At 39.1% G+C, this 24913-nt stretch overlaps 1 protein-coding gene across 5 annotated transcripts in view; it reads left to right on the forward strand.

The window, feature by feature from the left end:
• pag1 (phosphoprotein membrane anchor with glycosphingolipid microdomains 1) overlaps nucleotides 1-24680 on the forward strand; it is a 165865-nt gene extending 141185 nt beyond the window's left edge. For all 5 annotated transcript variants that reach the window (XM_080194042.1, XM_080194040.1, XM_080194041.1 and 2 more), the window contains one exon: nucleotides 18724-24680. In XM_080194042.1, coding sequence (XP_080050168.1) covers nucleotides 18724-19092 — 369 coding nt within the window. In that variant the 3' untranslated portion in view covers nucleotides 19093-24680. The remainder of the gene's footprint in view (nucleotides 1-18723) is intronic.
• Nucleotides 24681-24913: the final 233 nt, after the last annotated feature.

Genomic DNA, 24913 nt, shown 5'->3' on the forward strand with positions numbered 1-24913 from the left:
TAGGGGGGGGAGCAGGGGCAATCAAGTTGGGAAATCCCACCGGCATGGGTGGGATTTTGGGCTTCCTACCTAATTCTCCACCCCTCTGTTCTCTCCCCACACCTCTCCGCTCCCCCGCACCCCCCCAGCAAAAAAAGGGTTAGAATTGCTATCTTTGCCAACACTGAGGTGCCCCATGGAGATAATGGTGGGGAGTGAAATGGGCCACTTGTGAAACATTGAGAGTTAATAGGTGGATTGGTATTTACCTGGACCTGAACTTGGAATCTTCTCTTGCCCCTACCTTTCCCAACTTCAAGTACCAGCCAGAAGCTCCTCTTCTCTTAATAGTGATGCACACAGTGGGCAAGGAAGAAAAATAAGGCATGGCCAGTGCCCTACCTTCCCTGTTCTGGTCAGGTCATTGAACTTTTCCTTCACTCCTGTGCGATCCTGTTTACAATGGATGTATGTCACACTCTATATCTCAGCACATGCCCTCTTCTTCATTGCATACGACCGCAGAGATATTTGAGATGTGTTGAGCTAATTTCTCATTCCTTCAAATAAAGTTAACATTTTCTGACTTAAGAAATTAAATTCTCTTGCCTTGCTGCATTTATTCTGGGTATAAATCACTCACAAGAAGGGAAATTCAAAGCAATTGAAACTTGTATGAGCTATTTAAATTAATTGCTTAGAAGTTGAAGAGCTGTGTGCTGTTCCTCTGCCTCACACAGAAGGCAAATGTTTTCTCTTCACCATTTGGTTCTGATTTAATTATATTGTAATCACATTGGAGCTATGCAAATTTCTGCCTTTATTTTTGCCTGGGCTTAGCATGATTAGAATGGCTGAATTCCAGTGTGTTTTGATTGAGAAAATAGTATTTTCAGGTCTAACTTCTTGGGTGCAGCCATGCAGAAAATTCAGGCCTGTAGATTGGACTCTGCAGCCTGTTACTAGGGGGACTACAACATCAAGCTATTCAATGGTGTAACAGAAATGAGCTGTGCAGGATTTCTAACACTAACCAGCTACAAAAGAATAAGTGATGTCTGAAGGGATACCCAGTAATACTTGACAACAATTTGGTCCAAGTGTTGAATGAGTGTTCTCCTGGTAGAAGAACAAAACAGGAATCCCTACGTAAGTTATCAGAAATGAAGAGTGATTAATCCTTAATAAATTACTTGTGCAGTTTTCTTTAAACATATATTTGCTACTTAAAGCTAATGGGCCATGTTTGCTCATTAGAATAAGGTGACAGAAAAACAAAATGTCTATATTTTTGTATTTTATATTTTATCTTCTGCCTACTGCCTTTAATACCTACATTTTAATACAACAGCATTGCACATTGCAGCTACTTTGCTGATTGTTTTTACTGTTGAATACTTCAAACTGCTTTCAAATCTATTTCTTTCATTTACTCCAACTTCTTCCTTAACCCTGCTCCCAAGAATGCCTGAGTATTCCTCCTCCATAAATAGTTCTTTCTAAATCTTTTCTACTGATTCTACAGGGTGTGATTTCTGTATTTAGAAGCTACAACACAGAAACAGGCCATTCATCTCAGGGAATCCACAATGGCATTTACCAATTGGCCTAATCACATTTGCCACTCAGTTTCAGTGTGCCTTCACCTTTTTATCTAATCTTCAACGTTGACATTGTTTCTGCTTCAGTCACAAATCCTGGAAGTGAATTCAACAACTTCCTCAACTCTTGAGAAGTTTCTTCTGCTGGCTGTTCTAAATCTTGCATTTGAATTCATGTCTATGACCTGTTTTTAGATTCCTGAACTGCTGGAACCAGTTTGCTTTCTACTCTGACCCATTCTTTTATGATATTAAATACTTCTATCATAGTGTCTGTAATCTATGTTCTTAAAAGTACCATTTTTTTCAAATAACCAGATGCAAAATTTCATTTGTGATTGATATCTTAATTAAAATACTTGCTGTATTTTCATACACGACATACAGATTTACTGTATGAAACCTAACTTTACAATGCCAAAGCTTAACAAAACACCTTGTGATCTAGTGCATCTGGAAAGTTATGAGAATTATGTTTAACATATGTGAGGGGTTTCTGGTTATGGCATTTCCTGTAAATTTGGACTATAAAGGCTTTGTATAAATAGATCATGTAAATATGCTCTGAGTAGTTGATTAATTTTATTTTGATTTACTCTGATTTACAATATACTGTAAAGGCAACCATAGCTAATTGGAGGTAATGTGATTATTAAAAGTGTGGATTGGGAATAGAAAGTGAGTTGGACCACAGACCTCTTGCTGTTGGTACTGTGCCTGAATCCAAACCAGAATGAACATTGCTTTTGGCAGCTGGTGTAAGAAAGAGAAAAGAAAAGGAAATGTGAAATGGATTTTAGACTGACTCTTTTTAATTCCCGCACAAAAAAAATTTGCCCTTAATTTGCATTGAAGTGGTAATCTTGTTCAGAAATGTCAAAGGAAATCTCGAATGTGAACTAGAAAATGTCATACTGGAGCAGTGTGGGGTGCTTTTCAGAGATTAAATTACTATTCTGTCTTTAGGCAGACAATACCTAACCTCGGAGTGCCTGATGCTAGTCCTGCTTGTCTGCCCCATGACCAAAAATAGCTCTTACTTTGAGAAATGCAAAATCTCTTAAACTAAGTCCATTCTTTTTTGTTTTCTGATATTTTAAATTGAGATTGTGAATAAGTTCAGATTTTAGGAGATACATTCTTTCCTCATGGGCAGAATTCTCAATTAACTGGCTCTGGTTCAGCAAATTTGTGCTGGTTCCCTCTGTCTGTAAAACCAACTGAGACTTAATTTCCAATGTTACATGGGAAATCCTGGCAGTATTAGACACAAGGAAAATCAATGAATAAATAAATGCTTCAGCCCCTGTTTATTTTGATGATTCTTTTAACATTTTATTGAGTTGTGCAATAAATGTATGTTAACAACTGCTCTACTGCACATAGCTAGATTAAAGATTTTGCCACAACTTCTCAAAAGGCAAAACCTGTCAATGATTCCAAAGGTGTTAAACTGAGCTCTGTTAAATATTATTGCTGTTAAAACTAAAAGCAGCAAGCTCTGTGAACTCACTAGCAATCCTATTGATTTCATCCTGATTTTATGGAGCTTTCTTGGTGGCAAGTGATAAAACATCTGTTTTTACATTAGAACACTGCAGAGTGAAATCCAGTTGAAGAATTAAATTGTCCCTGGTTTTAATCCTGTTTTTCCATTATTTTGTTTTGCATTGGATAGACTTGGAAAAAAACACAACTTTATGGTACCTTTGTGGAAAGTACCACTTTTTCTATAACATTACCACTATTGTGTTTGCTGCACTTTTGATTTGAAGATGTCTCACACTTTGTTGATATTTTAACTGATTGACAGTGAATACTGAAATATCAGAGATTAGTGAAGAATATGTGGCATGTTTTAAGTATATCAGACCCATAAAATTTTAATTGTTTGGGAAGAGCAAAATAATTCATGGATTCTAAAACAATTTAGCTTACGTAGACATTAAATCTGAATTGTAGCTGTTTTAAGTAAAATGTGCTGAGTTATAGCCATAAAAATATTATATTTGAGTCTGACGGGTTATTTGGAGAGATGCCTTTTATTTTAGTGGAGTAGGCTCGGTGTGGAGGAGGCCCATTCAGCAATTTTGAAAAATGCGAGATCCAGTTGATTTGAACTGAAGGATACACATCAGCTATCTGAAATTGGCCCGTTCAAAGACAGCTGAAATAATGTCTGGGCCATCGATATGGAGCATGAATTAATGAGAGTCAGTTGTTGCAGGGACCAGTGAGGGTTGGAGTAAGTGCTGGAAGGATGTGTTCCAGGGGAGTTTTCCAAATACATGCTGTGTGAAGAGGAAAAAAGCGGACCAGGACAAGAAAGGCCTGAGAATTTCTTCCAGTCCTATAAGTATTACATATCCTGTGCTCCTCTGGTCACTCTGCATCTCGACGCTGGGCAAACCTGAACCTTCATAAAAATCACATGATGGCAATATGGCCTCCTTAAGCTGCAAATTTTCAATTTAAGGTAGACCTTCATTTGCCTACAATGAGATCCTTGGACAACTTCAACTTTGGAGAAACTGAGATGATGTTAGATGGAACTGATATGATCTCAGGCTGGTCTTTAATCCCTCTCTCAATTACATGCAGAACACCATCAACCCTCATGGGGTAGCTCCCCTGAATTCTGCCTCCCAACAACCTGCCACAATGCATCTGTCTCCTCTCCTCAAACCCTTTAAACACCATGGCATCACTACTTTATGATAAAACCTCAAGCTCAGTGAGGTCACCTGACTGTAGAAGTAGAAAAGCACAACCACATAGAGCTTGGTCGACAGAGACTCAGGAATTGTGGCGTCCACTTGGGAAACTCATATAATGAAGGGATGGGGGGCAGAGAGGGTTCAGGCTATGGTTTCAAAGTGAGGGATACAGGTAGGATTTTGGGGCATTTCACCAATAACCAGTTAAATATGGTGAATTATTGTACTACTGTTGGTAGTAAGAAGTGTTTGTTATTGCTTTGTTATTAATCGCAAGTGCAATTTTGATGAGTTATTGTTACTGATATAATCAAAGTTTCTCCAACCTCTGGTTTCCCCGTCATATCCTTGCCACCAGTTTCCTTCCTTTCTGCCCTTGTGTGACCTGGTACTTGAAACAACAAGTGCTGGTGCAATGTGCCAAGCAAAAGTGCCAGACATCACATGATCGGATGTCACATGAATGGGCATCATGTGGTCAGACTACCAAGATAACTAAATGTACTGGAAGCATGGTTGTGTGTATCTTCAGTCTTAACATTTAGACAACCTCTTTGAACGTACTTTAAACTTGTTTCACATGCACTGCGGTCACATCTTGCGGGGGTCCCAATCTGATTCCAAAGGTGCACCAAAATCATTTCTGAAAAGTGGTTGCCATTTTTGTCAATTCAATAAATTATCTTTCCAAAACCATGTACATATTCAAAAACACTCCAGAATTACTGAAAATGTTGCCTTTCATCCATTCACCATGCTTCTTCCATTGCAGGGTTTACTGTACTTGCTGCTGAAAATAATATTCAATATTGCATGTGCACACTAGCACTAGTTCTTTTTTACAACTCCATAAACCAAACTGAAAAGCAAAAGACATAAAAATTCACAAGAGACTGAGGAATACCATCAATTTACTGCAGAAATGAGTCCTTGGCTTCCGTTAACAGACTTGAAGTGTTTTCAAACATCATTATTAGACCACTTCTTCCCGGCCACTTTAATGGGCCCCGCTGTTTCCCCTGTGATGATGTGTATTTCATTATAATGTGCATTCTGGCTGGCTCCCAAGTGAAGTATTGTCGTGAGTTGACTACTATGAGTAGGCTGAGTTGCTTTTCTAAATGTGTTTACTTTCTCTTTCATCCATCCTCTTGGTATGCCCACTCAAGCACTTTGCCAGTTTTATTAATGCCCCACTAGGTCTCCTGTCACTATTGGCTGCACTAAAGTGACAGTAGACAGCATTTCTTTTCAACTGTAGCTGGTGAGTGGTCATACGATCATAACTGTTAGTGACAGGCCAATCTACATGACTATCCATTCTTAGCATTTTTAATTGTTTTATTAGACCTATTATATTTTATATGGCATTTGTTTTCTTACGCATATCTTTTGTATTTTCTTGCATACCTTAATTTTATCCTTCCACAGTATGTGGGCACTGCTGGCTTGGCCTGCATTTTATTACCATCTTGAAATGTCCTTGAAGGTGGTGGTGAGTCACCTTCTTGAATCACTGATATAGTTCTAAGTCAGGATGTTGTTGGGCTTGGAAGGGAATTTGGTGTTCCCATCATCAGCTGCCCTTGTCCTTCGGGGTAGCCAGAATGCACATTATAACTGGGGAAACAGTGGGGCCATTAAAGTGGAAGGTGCTATTGGAGGAGGCATTGGTGAGCTGTGCAGTGCATCTTGAAGCTGGTACACACTGCTGCCACTGTACGATGGTAGTGGACGGAGTGAATGTTGAAGGTGGTAAATGGGGTGCCAACCAAGTGGGATAGTGTGTCCCCAGTGGTGACAAGCTGCTTGAGTGTAAATAGATCTGCACTCATCCAGGTAAGTAGAGAGTATTCTGAAACACTCTTAACTTATAGATGGAAGGTAGTCTTTGGGGAGTCAGGAGGTGAGTTACTTGTTGCAGAATTCCCAGCCACTGACCTGCACTTGCAGACACAGTATTTATATGGCTGGTCAAGCTCTGATTCTGGTCAGTTAATATTAGCCTTCTTGGTCTAACCTGCAAACCTCATGATAAACTAGTCAATTTTAGTTAAGTGGAGCAGTCATGAGTAAAGATTTTAAATAAATAAAACCAAACTAAAGTATTATAGGTTTGGTCATTTAAATGTTTGCAGCGAAGAGCTGAGTTGCCTTTCCTTTGGTTTCACAGATGAGGTGATCTTTTAAAAAAAGGTTCTCGTTATTTGCACAATGCATTACCTGGTGCGAGCACATTGTTTGTAAACTAACATTGTAACAGGGAGTCAATGTTGCATTAGGATTTGTTGTTGCTTTGTTTCTGTGAGCCTTAAAGGTAGTCCCCATACATGAAAATTTATCATTGTGCAAGAAAACTGCAAGTTCTGTTCCTTTTTCCAGTTCTTGCACATGGTATGTTTTCTTTTTCAACATTCCTGGCACAAAATTGTGCTGGCTAGAAAGACATATGGAGATTCAGTATTATTTCCACCAACCCTTTTATGATTATCCATCTGTTAGCTTTAGCCTCATGTAAATTTTCATTTAGTTTTAGATAAAATCAAATTTTTGGTGCGTTTCTACCTCAAATTCTGTTCTATATATGTGGCAGCTGTCTGTGAAATAATGTAAGAGCTGACACTGATAAATGACAAACTTGGTCTCTTAATAAATAATTAAGTGGTGTGACATGTTTGAATAGGCTGCTATCTTTAATACCACTGAAGAGACGTTTAATTCCAAGGCCAGTGCTATAATCGGTCTGAACAACTAATGCTACCAACTTCGCTCATCTCATTCAGAATAGGTATTCATCATTTGCTTCATATGTTCTGTATGTTAGGCTGCAAAAATTGGAAGTTAATTTGATTTTCTGAATACTTTCAATGGGTATTGAGGGGATAAAGTATTATCTCCCTGATGATTTGACTTTCAAGTGTTGTCTTGAATTAACTCAATCAGCTCTGGTACTTCACTGTGCTGTTCTATATTTAAAGTATTTTAACAAAAACCAGAGGCTCGCTAATTTATATTAAAATAATGTGCTTTATTTCTCTTGACTATTCACATGCATATTACTTGCCAGCTTTACTGAAACATTTTCTGCAATTCTCCAGGAAAACCTTAAAAAGAAATACGATGCTCTGAAAACTAATCATCATTGTCTCTCAGGATATAGAAAATGCTTCCACTGACATGTCAGTGTGAAACAAATTCAAACTAATATATATATACAATAAAGTGGTGGTGTGGCTTGGGGGTCAGGTTCTGATCTGACTTGTGAACACTAAATTGAGACACTTTGAAGGTGCATCTATGTTTGCATTAGATACAGAATAACACTAGCCTGCTGTGAAATTACGTTTTAAAAATGCCAGACTTAATTTTCAATGACCTTAATAATAAGATAATGGTTAATCTTGTCTGCACATTCTTGATTAAGTCAGGCAAAAATTGGTTTAAAAAATGGTGGTTTTGGTGACTTATTTTTTAAAAATTCATTCATGAGATGTGGGCATGTCTGGCTGGATCAGCTTTTACTGCCCTTACCTTATTGCCTCTGAACTGAGTGCCTTGCTAGGTAACTTCTGAGACATGTTAAGAGTCAAACATTGCTGTGGATCTGGAGCCACATGTAAGCCAGACTAGGGAAGGATTCAGATTTCCTTCCCTAAAGGACAATAGTGAACCAAATGGATTTTTACAACAATTGACAATGGTTTAATTTTTTTCAATTCAGATTTTTATTGGATTTGAATCCCACCACATGCCATGATGGGATTTGAACCAAGGTCCCCAGAGCGTGGCCCCCTTGTCTCTGGATTAGCATTCCAGTGAGAATGCCACTATACCACCACCTCTCTGGTTCTATTAAGTTAATGAATATATTAAGTATGTTTATTAATAATGCCAATGTGACTCAGTGCTGAGATTCTGGCCTTGAGTCAGAAGGCTATAAATTTTATTAGCCAAATACTACAGCAAAACTTGACTGTGTAATCCAGGCTGATGTTTAAGTGCAGAGCTGAGAAAATTCTGCATTGTCAGAGATGCTGCTTTTCAGATGAAGTATTCAACCCTAACCTCATCTGCTCACTCAGGTGCACATTAAAGATTTCGTGGCATACTGGAAGGACAGGCAAACTCTCCTAGTGTCCTGGCCAACATTTATCCTTTAACTGACGTCACCAAAAAACATTATTCATTGAACTGTCTCGTCACTGTTTGTGGAATCTTGTATAGAAATTATATTTGCATTGTATAGATGCTTTCTTTAATTAATTGGAAACACTTTGTCAAAAAGTTTGAAATAATTGAATTGTTATGATTACAAGCCAAAATTATTTGCAGTTTTTATAACTTACCTCCATCTTATCCAGTTCAGCAATTACTGCATGGAAGATAACGGGGATGATTCTCCCAATAAAATTTTAAGTGTCGAATTCATGTATTTTTTTACAGTGGGTATTTAGAGAAGAATCTCCTACACGCTACGCGTTGCTGAGTGCTCTAACGTGTAAAGTATCTGTGAGCGGGGCCTATTCCCACCCAGGAGGCCAGCAGCAGAGCACTGAGCGGGCCATTGAGCAATTGCTGATCTGTCAGCACCAAGATCGATGCATGTGCAGTGGCCCCTGTCTGCCAGCCTCCCGATTGCTGGCCGAGATGCTGGCCCCCCCCAGGCATGCCTGGCCCAACCTTGATCCCTGACCACTCTTTTCACCACCACACCCCCCCCCCCCCCCCCCCTGCAAGCAGGCTGCTCCCTCCCCACCCAAATAGCCAAACACGATCACTGGTCTTTCCCTTCCCCCATCGATCCGGACTGCAGAGTGGCAGTGGGACCCCCTCACCCTCAAGTTTGCCCCTAGAGGCTCCACCCTCTCTGCACTGCCCCATACCTGATGGGCAATGCTAAAGTGCCCCTGAGCATTGGCACTTTGCCGCTTGGGCAGTGCCAGGGGCCCAGGCTGGCGTTGCCAATGTGTCAATGCTCAAACAGCACTCCCCCAGTACCCAGCCCTCTCGGAGGGCTTGGATTGTTCCCCTGTTCACTTCAGCAAGGTCAGCCTGCTAGGTCCCTGCAAGTGGGGAGCTATAGTAAACTCCACTGGAGTGAAATGCTCCTGGCAGGAGGGAGAGCCTAGCAAGCCTGGAGACTTCAGTCCTGGGCCCACTAATGCCACTTAAAACAGAAGCAAATGAAGGTCTGCATATATAATGCATCTTCACTTCTTTTTCCACCATGGAGCTGATGGTGCCGGAAATTCAGCGCTGGGCGATGTGCTTGGGACCAGACGCCCAGCGCCGATTGTGTTAATCCAGTGCTGCCTAAATCTCCCAGCCCATTGTGCTAAGAACCCAGCGCAGCAGAGAATCACCCCCAGTATTGTTTCTACGCAACACAGGAAAGTGCGACATAGAGCTCTGAGTAGAAGATTAAATGTCTCATATCACTGACAGTTGTGAGATTTATTTCTATCAATTCCATTATAAGTCAAATGTTTGCTTCAGTTGTACTGCAGAATGTCACTGGTTCTTATAGTTAAGTCTACAAATGGTAAATCTGTTCTCAGGAACAAGAAGGTATGCCACTTTCAAAATATATGGGACAAATTTTCCCGTTTTGCCCACCACAGGAATCATAGCGTCTGAGGGGTAGACTGTAGGGCGGGATTTTACAGTTTCAGGGCAAGTGTGGCCAGAAAATCCCACCCAAATCTCTAGTTAATTACTTCTCCCTTTTCCATCACATATTGCACGGTTGGATTTGCTTTTATGCACATTTTTATTTGAAAGGTTAAACACATTAAGTAAATAGGGTATTATTTTCAGCCAACATTTCTGATCAAATAAATGCTTTGCAAGGCTCTGAAAATTTCATATTTCTAAGTCAACAGCTAAGCATCCTCAATTCAGAGAAAAAACATTGTTTTAAAAATATGCATCAACAATATTGCTTCTGAAAAGCAGCGTTCTCACTAAAGATAGATGATCCCCTTTTTTCTCTGCAACCACTGCTGTTTCATAAATACATTTTTGCATCTCCATATTTTCCCACTATTGGTTAGCTTAATGTTAACATCTCTAAAATAATTAATTGTTTAGGATTTGTCATGTAAGTAAAGAAAGGAGTTGCACTGGAATTAAATCTTTTCAGATTATGGGATCTTGGAATCCCTACAGTGCAGAAGATGCCATTTGGCCATCAAGTCTGCACCACCCTCTGACAGAGTATCTTACCCAGGCCCCCTCCCCCACCCTATCCCTGTAACCTCCTCACATTTCTCATGGCTAATCCATCTAATGTATGCTTGGTGGCACAGTGGTTAGCACTGCTGCCTCTCAGTGCCAGGTGAAAAATTAGGAGCAGGAGTAGGTGGGTTTGGAAAGTGCTATTAAGGAGCCTTGGTGGGTTCTTGCAATGAATCTTGTAGATGGTACACACTGCTGCCTTTCTGTGTTGGTGTGGAGGGGATGCCAATCCAGCAACCAGCATGTTCTGGATAGTGTTAAGCTCAAGTTGGAATTGCATTCAGCCAGGCAAGAAGAGATTATTCCATCACACTCCTGACTTATGCCTTGTAGATGGTGAACAGACTTTGGGGAGTCAGAAGGTGAGTTGCTTGCCATAGGATTCCTAGCCTCTGACCTGCTCTTGCAGCCACAGTATTTAGAGTTTTACAGCACAGAAAGAGATTCTACAGTCCATTGTGTCTGTGCCAGCCATCAAAACCTATCTATTCTAATCCCATTTTCCAGGACTTAGTCCGAAGCCATATATGCCATGACAATTCAAGTGGTCATCTAAATGCTGCTTAAATGTTGGGAGGCTTCTCACCTCTACCACTCTTTCAGGCAGAGTATTCCAGATTCCTACCACTCTCTGGGTGAAAAAATCTCTCCTTAAGTCCCCTCTAAATCTCCTGCTCCTCACCATAAATCTATGCCCCCTAGTTATTGACCTCTCTATTGAGGGGAAAGGTTTCTTCCTATCTACCCAGCTAGATCCTTCATAATTTTGTACACCTCAATTAGCTCCTTAATCAACCTTCTCTGCTCTCAGGAAAGCAATCCCAGCAGCACGTTGCCACAATGGTTAGTACTGTTGCCTCATAGAGCCAGAGATCCGGGTTCAATTCCAGTCTCGGCTGACTTTGCGGAGTCTGCATGTTCTCCCCAGGTCTATGTGGGTTTCTTCTAGGTGCTCCTACAGTCCAAAGATGTGCAGGTTAGGTTGATTGACCATGCTAAATTGCCCCTTAACGTCGGGGGATTAGCTGGGTAAATAGATGGGTTTACAGGGATGGCACCATCCCTGTAAACCCATCTATTTACCCAGCTAATGGGATTGTTGTTGGTGCAGATGATGGACTGAATGGCCTCTTTCTGCACTGTAGTGTACCTATGATATACAGTTTCTTTTCATAGTAGAAACATTCCAATGCAGCAAAATCTCGATGAATCTCCTCTGCACCTTTTCTAGTACGGTCACATCCTTCCTATAGTGTGGTGACCAGAACTGCACCACTCTAGCTATGGCTAAAGGAGCATTTTATACAGCTCCATCATAATCTTCCTGCTCTTATATTTTAAGTCTCAACTAATAAAGGCAAGTATCGCATATGCCTATAATATTATTGAATATTAAAGGGTGATGTTTAGATTCTCTCTTGTTGGAGATGGTTAATACTTGCCATTTGTGTGGTGCAGATGTTATTTGTCACTTGTCAGCCCAACCATAGATATTGTCCATGTCTTGCTGCATTTAGTAGTCATGATGTGGGTATGCCGGCGTTGGACTGGCGTAAACACAGTAAAAAGCCTGACAACACCAGGTTTTAGTCCAACCTATTTATTTGATAATATACTCGAAAGCTTGTGAGTATATTATCAAATAAATAGGTTGGACTAAAACCTGGTGTTGTCAGACTTTTTACTGTGTTTGCTGCATTTGGACATGGACTTTTTCAGTATCTGAGACGTCATGGAGGGGGTTACTTCTGACCCTGTGTTGGAAGGAAGGTCATTGATGAAGCATCTAAAGATGGTTGGTCCTAGGACACAACCCCAAGAAACCTCTGCAGTGATGACCTGGGACTGAGAAAACTCTCCATTATCCATTGACCCCAGTTTTGCTAGAGGCCCTTGATGCCACACCCAGTCAATTACTGCCACAATGTCAAGGGCAGTCACTAAGAGAGATTTAAGGAAGAGGAAAAAAGACAGATCAAGTGAGAACAAGAGTATCATGTTTTTAAAATTTCTTCAAATCACAACTTGAAGGAAGGAGACTCCAAACTTAACTATTTTCTTCTTGGGCAAGTGAAGTTGATTGGCAGTTATTAACATTTATCACATTGGTAAAAGGATATTTGCACTGTTAATTTCAAGACTTGACTTTCTGGCGCATGTTTAATGGACAATTGATGTATGCGTGCTGCAATTTCTGAAACTCACCGGAAGGGTTAAGCGTGATATTCCATTTTCACAAAACTAATGGTGGAATATCACAAATCAGCCAGCAACTTTTGGCCAATTTGCAATTCATGGTATCACTTCCTTGCTACAAGCTGCTGAGTTGTTAATTAATATCAGTCTGTGCCATTCATGCCGTTATTTGTTCAAGAAATTCTGGTACAGTGACTTCATTTAAAATAAAAATTGAGAGAAACCCAGCTCATACAATTCTGGATTCAATTGTCAAGGACAAAATGGAAAACACTTAACAATGTGAATTAGTTAGAAGGTATCAGTTGATACTTACAAAACCATGTCAGATAAATTCAATTGACATTTCAGATAAAGTAACAAAGGCTTGGATAAGAGCAAAAACACATAACATGCTTACAATTTTGCAAAGCTTTCCACAAGATTCCTGTGGCAAAAATGAAATAAATGTAATTTTAATTTTGAGGAGATTCCTTCAGTTCTGTCACATTAAACAAGCCGTTCTTTAAAAAAAAGACTAAATTCCGGTAGCTGTTTCGAGGACAGTTTCATTTGATCTTCCACAAATAGCTTCAAGGAGGATTCAAAAACAAACAGCTGTAAATTGTTTGGTTATGTGCATGATGAAAAGATCCTTTTCTACTGAGCTGACGATTACTTAAACCCTCAAATCAATGGCAACTAGTTTGTGGATATTTAGTAAGCCTAAGCAATTCAAAACAAGCATCAGGTTAGCTTATATTATTAATAGATGGCTGTCAGCAGTGTAGTCTCAGCAGTATCAGCCAGGAGCAGTGGCCACTGCTGGGATGACAGGCAGTCAAAACAAACTGGGAGCCCAGGTAAGTCTGGAGCTGAGAATCTTAATAAGTGGGATGGGAGGACAGGGTGAAGGATTAAAGGAAGGAATGATTTTTGGGAGAGTGACTCTGATGGGCCCAAGGCACCAAAGAGGTCCCTTGTCCCACAGCAGTCTGTGCAGCTGAAGTTGTTGGGCTTCCTGCATGGTGTGCCCCCACCCCCATTCTTGGGGATAGGGTGAAGTCCTTAACTGGCCATTAATTGCTCACTTAAGGGCCTTATTTGGCCCAAGTGTGGGTGGGCTGCCTGTGCCTCCCCTGCCCTGCATAAATGTTCGGGGGCAATAGGTAGGAAGGCCACTCTGGACTTCACATGCCCCCCGGCTTGAAATCCACTGGTTGAGGAGCATAAAATTCAGCCCAATATTAATTAACCTGTTTGTTGTTTATCTTCTGTTAATTCACTTTGATTTCAACAGTCAAATTAATTGCTACTGTTGTAATAGGCTGCCACAAGCCAGTTGTTCTATGAGTTCTTTCTGTACTCTGAGCTGCAGTGGTTGTTTTTAGCACATTCCCTGGTGCTGATTAAAGGAGCTTTTGAATTTCTCTTCAAACTATAATTCTGTAATTCTTTACTTTCACCAAACTACCTTCCTCATGGTTTACTGCTATTATTGGTTGACATTTGGAACTGAGATAGTCCTGCATAGTTTTATATAGCCAGGCAGCAATCTCCAATGTAAAGTCATGTTCATTGTAAAAAAAAAAGGTGTTTAAATCAAATACAGCATATGGAGTGAGATATTTCTACAAGTTGATACATTTATATTTTTTCCCCTTTTGTCATTGATTTGCTAGAATGTCCATTTACATGGTATCTAGAACACTGCCTCTTCTAATATTAATAACCATAACTGGCGGTCATATGACATCACTTTCAGGAGCAAATATTTCAGGTCATTCATTAGGCAGTCAGCATGTGAGCTCTGAGCCAGCAGTACAATAAACAGCAAAGGGCAGCTGCATAGGAATATAGGACATGGGAGCAGGAGTGGACCATTTGGCCCTGTATTCAGCCCTGCAAGCTTGCTCTGCCACTGACTATGATCATGGTTGATCTGGTTGTGGTCTCAACTCCTCTTTCCTGTCTGTCATCATAACCCTTGTCTGTCATCATAACCCTTGTCTGTCATCATAACCCTTGTCTGTCATCATAACCCTTGTCTGTCAAGCATCACTCTAACTCAGTCTTGAATAAATTCAGTGACCCAGCCTCCATGCTCTCTGAAGAAAAGAATTCCACAGGTTACAACACTCTGAGAGAAGAAATTTCTTTTCATCTCAGTCTTAAAAGGCAGATCTCTTATTCTTAAACTCCATCCTCTAGTTTTGGTTACCCCCGAGGAAACGTCCTCCAGTATCAACCCTTCAAATCCCCTCAGAATCTTAGATGTTTCAATAAGATCACCTCTTGATCTTCTAAACTCCAATGGGTACATGCTCAACCTCTACCTGCCTTCATAGGTTAAACCCTTTATCCCAGAAATGAGTCAAGTGAACCTTCTCTATACTGCTTTTAATGCAATTATATTTTTCAATTAAAGACAGTAAAATTGTGCTGTGGTTCTGGAGTCGCATGTTGGCCGGACCAGGTAATGACGGCAGATTTCGTTCCCCAAAGGACATTAGTGAACCAGATGGGTTTTTCTGACAATCGACAATGGTTTCAGTAAATTCTTAATTCCAGATTTTTTTATTGAATTCTAATTCCAACATCTGCTGTGGCAAGTTTCAAACCCAGATCCCCAGAGCATTAGCTGAGTTTCTGGATTAATAGCCTAGCAATAATACCACTAGGCCATAGCCTCCCCATGCATTCATTTTTCTGAAGCATAATTTTTCAGGAACATCTTACGAAAGTAGAATCTAAAAGTATATTTTAACCAGTTGTGATTTTATATATACCAGTCTTCAACTGTGCATCATATAATCCTAATCCCTTGGCAAAGGGCATTTTATAGAGGCATCAGTGTATACTGAAATATCTATACCATGTCATTAGTGGCTGTGCATTTCTCTTGATGCCCCAACTCCCATGATCCGTCACATGGCATATGAAAGGGAATATCATCACATGGCTTTGAGATGAATCTACTGTGATGAGGCTATCGACCATTGTCTGAAACGGCCCATGTGACAAATGCAATGGTACAAATCTAACTTTTTTAAATCTAGCAAAAAGTTGGCACAGCCCTAACCTAACTGCTGTTTAACAACACTGACTACAGCCTTTATTGACTGTGGAAACAAAGGGTTAGATTGAAATGCAAGGGACAAATGGGTCACATGCTTATTATAATTTAATCAGTGAACATGTCCAAAATTTCATTACTTAAGCTTCAGTATGAAAAAGCACAAGAGTGCCAATGTGTAAATTGCTGCAAAAGGATTTGTGAAAGACATGACATTATTTTCTATAGGGATGCCCCAACAGAGCACTGAATTGTGACACTGATATTTTGGAGCTTGCAGTTATTGTATATTCAGTAGAGTTTCTGACTCTTGCATGGTTAAACATTGTGTTCGCTAATAGCACATAAATTTTTACATGTATACATGGTATAGCCCAAGTTATGTGCTAACTCCATGGTTGCTTCAACGTAGGTCTCTGTCCCATCCATGACTAACTTTAGTTTCATGGTTATGTGTCTCTTTACATCATACTATGGACAGTACAGTTTCAAAGTCCCACATCGACTCTTGCTATGCCAAACACCCTTGTATTACACCTTACCTCTTTCCTCCACCACCCCCACCAAGTATTTACCCAATGCATTTACATTGCAAACATACCCCTCTTCTCCCCCACTCATGTCTCTGACTTTGAATTCAGATGGTCTGGAGGCTTGCTAATTCTTACAGATCTTGTTCTAGTCGCCGTCAGTAGGCTCTGGTGATTTGTTCATTCTGGTTTGAATTGAAGTCTGTGTTTCTGGAACTTGGTTATTTTCTAATTTTCTCAAGTGTATAGTCAGACATTTGCCTTGAGGGTTGAAGAGGAGGCTCCTTGCGTTTCACTTAATTGTATATTCCAGAAATGGACGACCTTGGCTGATCATCATCCCTCCAGACAATGACAGCCTCTCTTTCAAGATCACTGATCCATGTCCTATTTCTCTTGTGTAAGTGTGGTGGGTTTCTAATGTGGAACCTTCTATTGTTGATAGAAGCCTCTGCTGCCTGTAGGATTGTTCCTTGTCCTGAATGTTTTGGTAATCCTTGACGGCCAGCCCTGGGATTAGTTTTTTTGGTAGCATTGGGAAATGGGTCCGGAGCTCTGGTGCTAATCCACATTGCAACAGAATGAATCTATAAGTTAAAAGCACCAAAAGGAAGTCACATAAGAACATAAGAAATAGGAGCAGGAGTAGGCCATTCATTCATTCATTCTTTTAATGGCGTGGATGCACCTTTCTGCCTTGCAGTTCAATTGTGTGTACTTTGGGACTGTCGGGGGTGGTCAGGACCATGGGGGTCATTAGCCAACAGAATGGTGTTCTGGGATAGTCTCAGTCTCAGTTCTGAACCCAACCAGGTCTATGTTGACCTGTGCCAAGAGAATTCCACCCAGTAACCTCAGTGGACAACAGCCTGACCAAACTCTCCAAAAACAGTGTTTTCCAAGCTTAATGCTAACAGTTCTGGCAACTCAGACTGGACAAGAAATCCAGATTGCTGTATAAACTTCTCACCCCCTTTTAGCAGACTCGATTTAAACCGCTTGCCATTGGCACTTCCTTGGGTTCTGAGATTTTTCAATGTGTAATGTCAGCCACTTTGCAAAGTGTGGAGAGGTCATTGCCATATGGATGATGCTTGGATCCATAGTACAACAGGAGGTTTGTGGCTGTGTTCAACCCTGTGATCACATCCCACTCTTGAGCATAAAAGTCAAGATAGATGCTCCAGTGGACTATTGGAGGTGCCATCTTTCTGATGAAACTAAGGACCCAACTGCCTGCTTAGGTGGATATAAAAGATCTTACGGTACTATAGTGCAGGAGAGTTACCCGACATGCCCTGGCCAATATTTATCTCAATCAACATTGTAAAAACAGGTTATCTGATACAATCAATTGACTGTTAATAGAGTTTGCTGTGAACAAATTGTCTGCTACGTCACAACAATGACTTCAAAACACTTCAGAAGTACTTAACTGGCTGTAAAGTGCTTTGAGATCTTCAATGGTCATGAAGAGTGCAAGAAATTTTATGTACTTTATTCCAAAATCCAAATTATATCTGATTTATATTTACAAGTTCTATTTCCACTGGATTAATGTTTTCAATATTACCCATTTCTAATATGAGAAAAGTGGACTTTACTTGTGAAGTGTAGACATAGAGGTAAATGCTTCTCTAGTTACCACTTCCTTTTTTACATACTTTATTCCTATTTTAACAATAACATGCTCAGCCCTTGTACTTTGCGAGCATAGTTTGTACATTGAATTCACCCACTAGTGCAAAATCCATTATTATATTACATCAAACCTATAGAGCAACACTACATCTCAATAAAAAGTTTGGTTTGAAAAAAATACTAATGATAAACAGAAAATGTTTAAATGGAAAATAAGTCATTTGTAAGCTATGTCTTTATTGATTTTCTTTTAGATTGCAGAGTTGATTCAATCATGTATCCAAATGATATGCTTGAATTTTTTAAACATGCTAATGAATTTTTTTGTAGCTCTGATCTCGACGTGTTATGAGTTTAAAAACTATAGTCTTCCTAGTGTACTGTTGTTATTGAATTGAATGCATCATGGTTGTCCCCAAACATTCATTCACAGCAGAGGTCACATGACTGTGCCAAGCCAGGAAGAACATATAGTCATTGCATTTCAAAACCCCTCGGCACAGATCTTTACTTGGTACAATGGATGGTACATTTATCCTCTTGGTTATCAGATAAGCTAAGTGTTCCTGAAATTTGCAGTACAATAGTACAAATCAAATGGAAGAATACTATGTATGATTTTGGAGTTCACAGATATTTATATTCGGTCAGTTAGCATCAATTTTGAACTTGTAATACAGTGGGTCCAGAATCAGTAAAAGAAAGTGTTTTGGTGTGACTTATTTGACGATCTGGAACTCTAATACTGGATAATTGTTTATTTCTAGATTGCAGCCATGTACTCTACTGTGAATAAACCAGCAAAACAATGGTCTCAAGCAGAGGCAGAACAGGAAGGTGGATACGCCAGCATTGATGAGGTGACTCCTCAAAGACGTCCATCTACAGCCAGTCACCTTTATGCGTCTGTAGCTGAATATGAAAGAGAACCCAGAGTTGCACATAAGGATGAATCTGTAAATGATGCGGGAGAGGACATTGATCCAGGATATGAGCCCATCAGAGCTCTAAAAGAGGAATCTCCAGAGCAGGAAACTGAATCTAATGGAAACCAATCTCTGTGTGTAAAAGGCGAGAACCATTACGAAAGCATCCGGGAATTGCAACAGAAACAAACTGTGAATAATCCTGTTTAACTGTGGACATCACTTAGCACATCTGAGACACAAATTCTAGGCTTTTACTTTAAAATTATTTGCTTGGCATTTCTTATAGAAGACACCTTGTAAACAGAATGTAAGGAGGAAATATTTTCTGATCCATTATGAATATTTTAACTCCATAGAATCAGGCTTTTAGGGAGGGAAAACTAATTCTTGGGTGTCTGAATAGAACAAGTTTATTGGTGGCTTTTTTCTCCAGGAGCCTGCTTTTATGCACAAAGTAACAGACAAGATTGCATAATAAATAGGTGCAACTACTGCCGCAGTGTTATTTACAGAATGCAGTGGAGTGAATGGAGCACTTATATTTTATTTGGGGAACTAGAAGGTGGTTTTATTTTCAGAAATTAAAGAATTCTGAGTGCACAACAAAAGAAGCATTTCTGTTTTGGTGGAGATGCATTAGTTAATTGCTATGTGGGACAATAATCATACGTAATTGAATACTTGTGTAAATAGGCAAATAATAATTTAAAGTTTTCAATGTTCCAATAAATTCAAAGTAGGTACTTAATTCAACAGGGCCTAACCACAATGATGTTTCTTATTGTGAGATTTTTCTGTTTTAAACTTTAGACTGTTTGAATCAGCCCTCAGTTAATTTTCCTCATTGGTACCAGTATCTTGATGTTACGCTAACAGGAAAACCATCGTGAAGGATTTGTTACCTTCCGTTGAGTGTAAACTTTATTTCTACTTTCCAAAGGATGGTCATAAGAATGTATAAAGAGATGTCTTCACCCAACCCATATGTGCACCAGCAATGAAACTTCAGAACTACACCTGCAACTCAAAAAATAGAAAAGCACAAAATCTCCAGGGCATGTTTATTCAACACAGAACATTTGTGATGACTTGGAAGAAAACAAAATTCTCTTTTATAATCCTGTAATTTTCTTCCAATTCTGCACCAGAAATTTGTCTACCTATTAATTCCGGACTTCGCTGAAGAGCTACTAGATTAACTGTTCTTAAATCTATCTGAAGGAAAGCTGCTCTTTGGATATTGATGTAAAGGAAGTACTGGAGCAATATGTTTAGTATTACAAATTCTTCAGGCCTAAATAGATAATTAGAGCTGATCTGTTGACAAACAGAGCAGGCAGTTAAAAATAAGCATGGAAATGTGTCAGTTATTCTCAAGTCAAATCTGGTGCAATTTCTCCAGATTCATTCTTCAAGTAAATTGTTTGTTAAATAAGGGTTTTGCTTTCTTAGATATAGGAAGATGTTAGTCCTCTAAGCTTCCAAGTTAAGGCCTAATAATTCCAAATGATTTTTAGGTCCTCGTTTTTATTATGAACATGTGTTTTGCATCGTGAACCACATTCTTTTAGTTTTTAAAGCTGTTGGGTAGGTACTAGATCTCAATTAATTGCTTCCATTGTTTTCTAATTCCTGTCCTTTAACATTAGTGAACCAAAAAGGATCAAAATCTCATTTCCAGAATCTAGCATCAAAATGTCCTGCTGGAACTATGGAATTATCATCTTTGGAAAGCAACTTGCCAGGTTCAAGTAATGTAGGTGAATGTTTCACTATTTCATTTGATTACCTTTGCAATAGAGAAGAACTTTGCAAAACCTTCACTCAGGAGATCCAAGATTAGGCAGAGATAAAAGACTGCTTAGAAATCAACAGTTAATAGATTTCTGCAATCATGGAAATGATCAACAAGGACTTTAAAAGCATTTGTTAAGTTGATAGTCTGAAGTTCTACTTGATTATCCTCGTCCTTTTAAAGGGAATTTCTATGGTGTGTTACCCCTGGAAATTTCACAAGCTAACTAGTCCATAATATATTAGACTATGGGGGAGTCTTGCTAGCCTCCCTATGGCATGTTCCTTGGCAGCAGGAGATGGTCTGCCACTGGCCAGTGGCAGGATCTTCTGTCTTGCTGCTGTCAATGAGATTGTCCATTGAGTCCACCCCGTGGCAGGGGTGTGCCGTCGGCAGGGCAGAAGATCCCGCGAGTATGAACAACCGGAACGTTCAGGCCCGTATAAATACAGGAGAAAATTAGTTGTCCTTTTCTTATCCTGTTCTTCTACCATAATGTAAAAAAATTAATACAAACAGTTTTTAAGAATTTGCAGAATCTATAAAACATCAAGATAGCCTTAAATTTTTGTGAAATACCGGATCATCCACAGTAAATGTGTTTACAGTAATCAACATGAAGTTAGAAAGAAAAGATCCTATCTAGCCAATCTGCTCTACTTCTTTGAGGAAGTTATAACCCATGTGGACTGCAGTTAGTCCTAAGGCATTGGTGTGCCTTGACTTCCAGAAGGCTTGTAATAAACTTGTATTCCTTAATGACAAAATTGTGGGGAGTTAGAATAAACCCTGAGAATGTTTGAGAAAGCTTAAGAGTAGGAAACAAAGAGTCTCATTTAAAAGGAGTTATATCTGAAAAGGGATGGAATTCTGAATTCAGAAACTCAATACAATGTGGTCAAGTTTACAGAAATTGAAAAAAGAAATGCAGAAGTTACAATCCATGGCAGGTAAAATATGTAAATAGACTGGACAATGGCTGATGAAACTTAATGTCAACAAATGCTTCAGATTGGAAGGCGAAATAGTTTGCATGTATACACCATGAATTATGTTGAAACAACTAAGGGATAAAGATGTAAAGTCTTGGAAGACTTTTTGTATCTCTGACACCAAGAATTCCTGACTAATGCAGAACAGCAAACAGCAAATGTTGACTATGCAAAACAGTAAAATACAAGTCAAAGGAAATAATGATTAAACATTATAGTGCTCTGGTTAAGGCATAGAAGCAAAAGATGCAGAACATTACTTTAAATCACGGTAATAGGGCAAGTAGCAGATCATTGACTGCTATCAGGAAATTCAGTTTCAATATGTGGAATAGACTCTCAAGGCAAAAATCTCAGAAATATTCAAATAATAATTGCTTTCTACAATACATAAGCTTTAGAGTTTCTCCAGACTGACGAATTATGATGAGCCAAATGATCATCCTCATCCTTGTGATCATGCCAAGGAAAGGAACAATGGATTTCAGAATCTGGAAGCTAATTTTTTTTGTTACTCTTCCGATACCATTAAAAATCCAGCAGCAGCATCTTAACTACTAGTTTGCTACTAATTCAAATTCCCAAATGTCAGTCATCAAATAATTTTTTTTTGTGGTGGCAACAGAAATGCATCTGATAAGCATAATGAGGAACAGGAATGGACAATATGCCACCTCGAGCTTTGCCATTCATTATGATCATGATGTGGAGATGCTGATGTTAGGGGTGGACAAGGTGAGAGGTCACAGAGCACCAGATTGTAGTCCAACAGATTTATTTGAAATCACAAGCTTTCAAAAGCTGCTGAAGTAACCTAGTGTCCTGTGACCTCTCATCTTGCTCAATATGATGTAAAACTCCAATATATTTGTCAAATACTATTTCCTTTTCATAAAACTATATTGGGTGGAATTTTATGGCCTCACTCGTCCCGAAACAGTTTCCTTGGCCCACCCCTCACCTGCTCCAATTCCCGAGGCGGGCGGGACAGTAAAATTCTGGCCATTGACTCTGATACAGTAGTTTTCTAAGTGCTTTGTTGAGACTTCCTTAATCAATTTTAGCATTTTCCTGATGGTTCTGAAGCAATGTTTGGTTATTCATACACTTAAAATGGTAAGGTCTAGACAACAAAGTCTACATTCATCCTGTCCCTTGGCAAAACTAACAAAGCAATGAAATAAACTGCCTACAATAAATCAAGTTGGTACTTGCTATGCACAAATAGATCTCAAGAAAAACATGACCCTCAATATCAGTGCCATATATAGAATTGCAAGTTGTTTCAGATCTGTATCATAATTTTTTTTTATTTACAAGTTTTCAGTAAGCATTGATAACACGTTTAGCCAATTAGGCCTTTTTCATGTTTTTTGAAAAAGTATGTCTTGTAATTGTAGTTCAAGTATGAATGCTGACAATATATAATGCACAGTAATGTGCCACATGGAGAGTTAGTGTGTCAATAATTTTAACAGAGTCCTTTCTCTACTGCTGACATTGAAACAATGGGCAAGATTCTCTGGCGCCTCAGCCGCCTGTTTCTCGGTGGTGGAAGGCAACCTGCTGTTTGCTGGTGGCGGGATTCTCTGGTCTCACTGCTGCCAATGAGATTTCACAACAAAATCACCTCTCGCTGCCGGCAAACCCAAGGATGGGGATATGTTGCTGACAGGACCAGAGAATCCTGCTGATGTGAATGGCTGGAGATCTGGCCTATGTCTTTCCAGTGCAGGAAATTGTATATCAGTGAAAGAACCATGGCAAGTTGCTTACAGTGAGTAAATGATTTGTTAGAAATACATTTAAAAAATGTATGTTGAAACAGCGGAAGTGCTAATGAACTGGAACTCATCTAATGCTATACTTTTATTAAGAGAACTTGATGCAAAACTTCCATATTCCATAAGCCTATTTCCAATTAATCATTAATCGTTTGTACTGCAACATTTATCAATCTGTTATTTATCTTAATAATTTGTCTTAATAATAAGAAAATATGGTACTTACTACATGAAATTCAACAACTTTTGTATTCACTTTTGAAAGCTCTTTTGTACTTTTTTAAATTGCAAGATGATATTCGCTTACAGTTGATTTTGCTGAATAACAATAGGATAAATTTTAAACCTATTGTTAAAAAAAAGTTTTGTTTTATTTTAAATGCTTAACAAATTCAGTAAATTTATGTAGTAAAATGGAATCGTTTTAACCAAAAGATGTTTGTCAACGTTATTTTTCAGCCTACAGCAGAAGAGGCTCAATTCTGCATCATTTTCAAATTGGTGATGCAAATGATCTGACATACTTTCATGTGTTTTACACCATGTTGACTTTTGGGAAATATAAACCAGGAAACAATTTTCATTCTGCTTTAAATGTGGGTATTACTCTTGATGCTGAAGCTCTTCATCACAAGGTCTATGGGCAGGGTTTTCCAGGGCCGTTTGCCATCTGGATCATCTGATCCTTCCGAAAGTCAGTGACTTTTGGCTGGCCCGTAGCTAATTCTTCTGCGGCAGAGCCCGAAATCTCCAGCCTGTAGTTCAGTTTTCTGAAATCTGGCCTCTGTTGCCAATAGGTTTAGAATTGATCATATTGATTTTCTAAATTTGGGGAGGAAACTACTGCCAAATACTAACCCCACTTCCTCAACGATGTAAATATACAGCTGATATGTATTGGTTTAGATATGCTGTCAGAGGTCCGATTGATTTATTTTGTTTGTCAAATAACTGTAGTAATAAGACTGTGCTATGATCCTTTAGTATAGAAATAATTTGACCAATCAGATTTTGTTTTTATTTCATTCAAGCAGGAATCAATGATGTCACATGGCAACTATTTCCTCATTTACTCGGTCTTTTCTCTTATTTCCCACCTGGTTGTCTGCATCTGGTCTATTATCATGGTTTCTTGATGTTTAAATATGTGGAAATTGATGGATTATGTGCAAATTTGTGAATAATTGACAATGTTGTTAAATAAAGATGAATTGTTTAGGTTTATTTTGTTGCATAGATGAAGTCCTTTCAATCCTCATTTGATGTGATATTTTCACTTAACTGCAAAACTTTTCATATTGACGCCAAGAAAGTAATGGAAGACCCCCTATCTGCTCCATTAGTGCCTTTGTCGCTATTCTGGATAATACTAACGTAACAACTTGAATGAAGTTTCACAAAAGTGATGCACCTTCATTAAATCACTAAGCAATAGTATATACTCATGATAATGCCAG

The sequence above is a fragment of the Carcharhinus amblyrhynchos genome, chromosome 8, assembly GCF_965287045.1.
Source record: "Carcharhinus amblyrhynchos chromosome 8, sCarAmb.v2.hapA, whole genome shotgun sequence".
NCBI classification, from domain to species: Eukaryota; Metazoa; Chordata; class Chondrichthyes; order Carcharhiniformes; family Carcharhinidae; genus Carcharhinus; species Carcharhinus amblyrhynchos.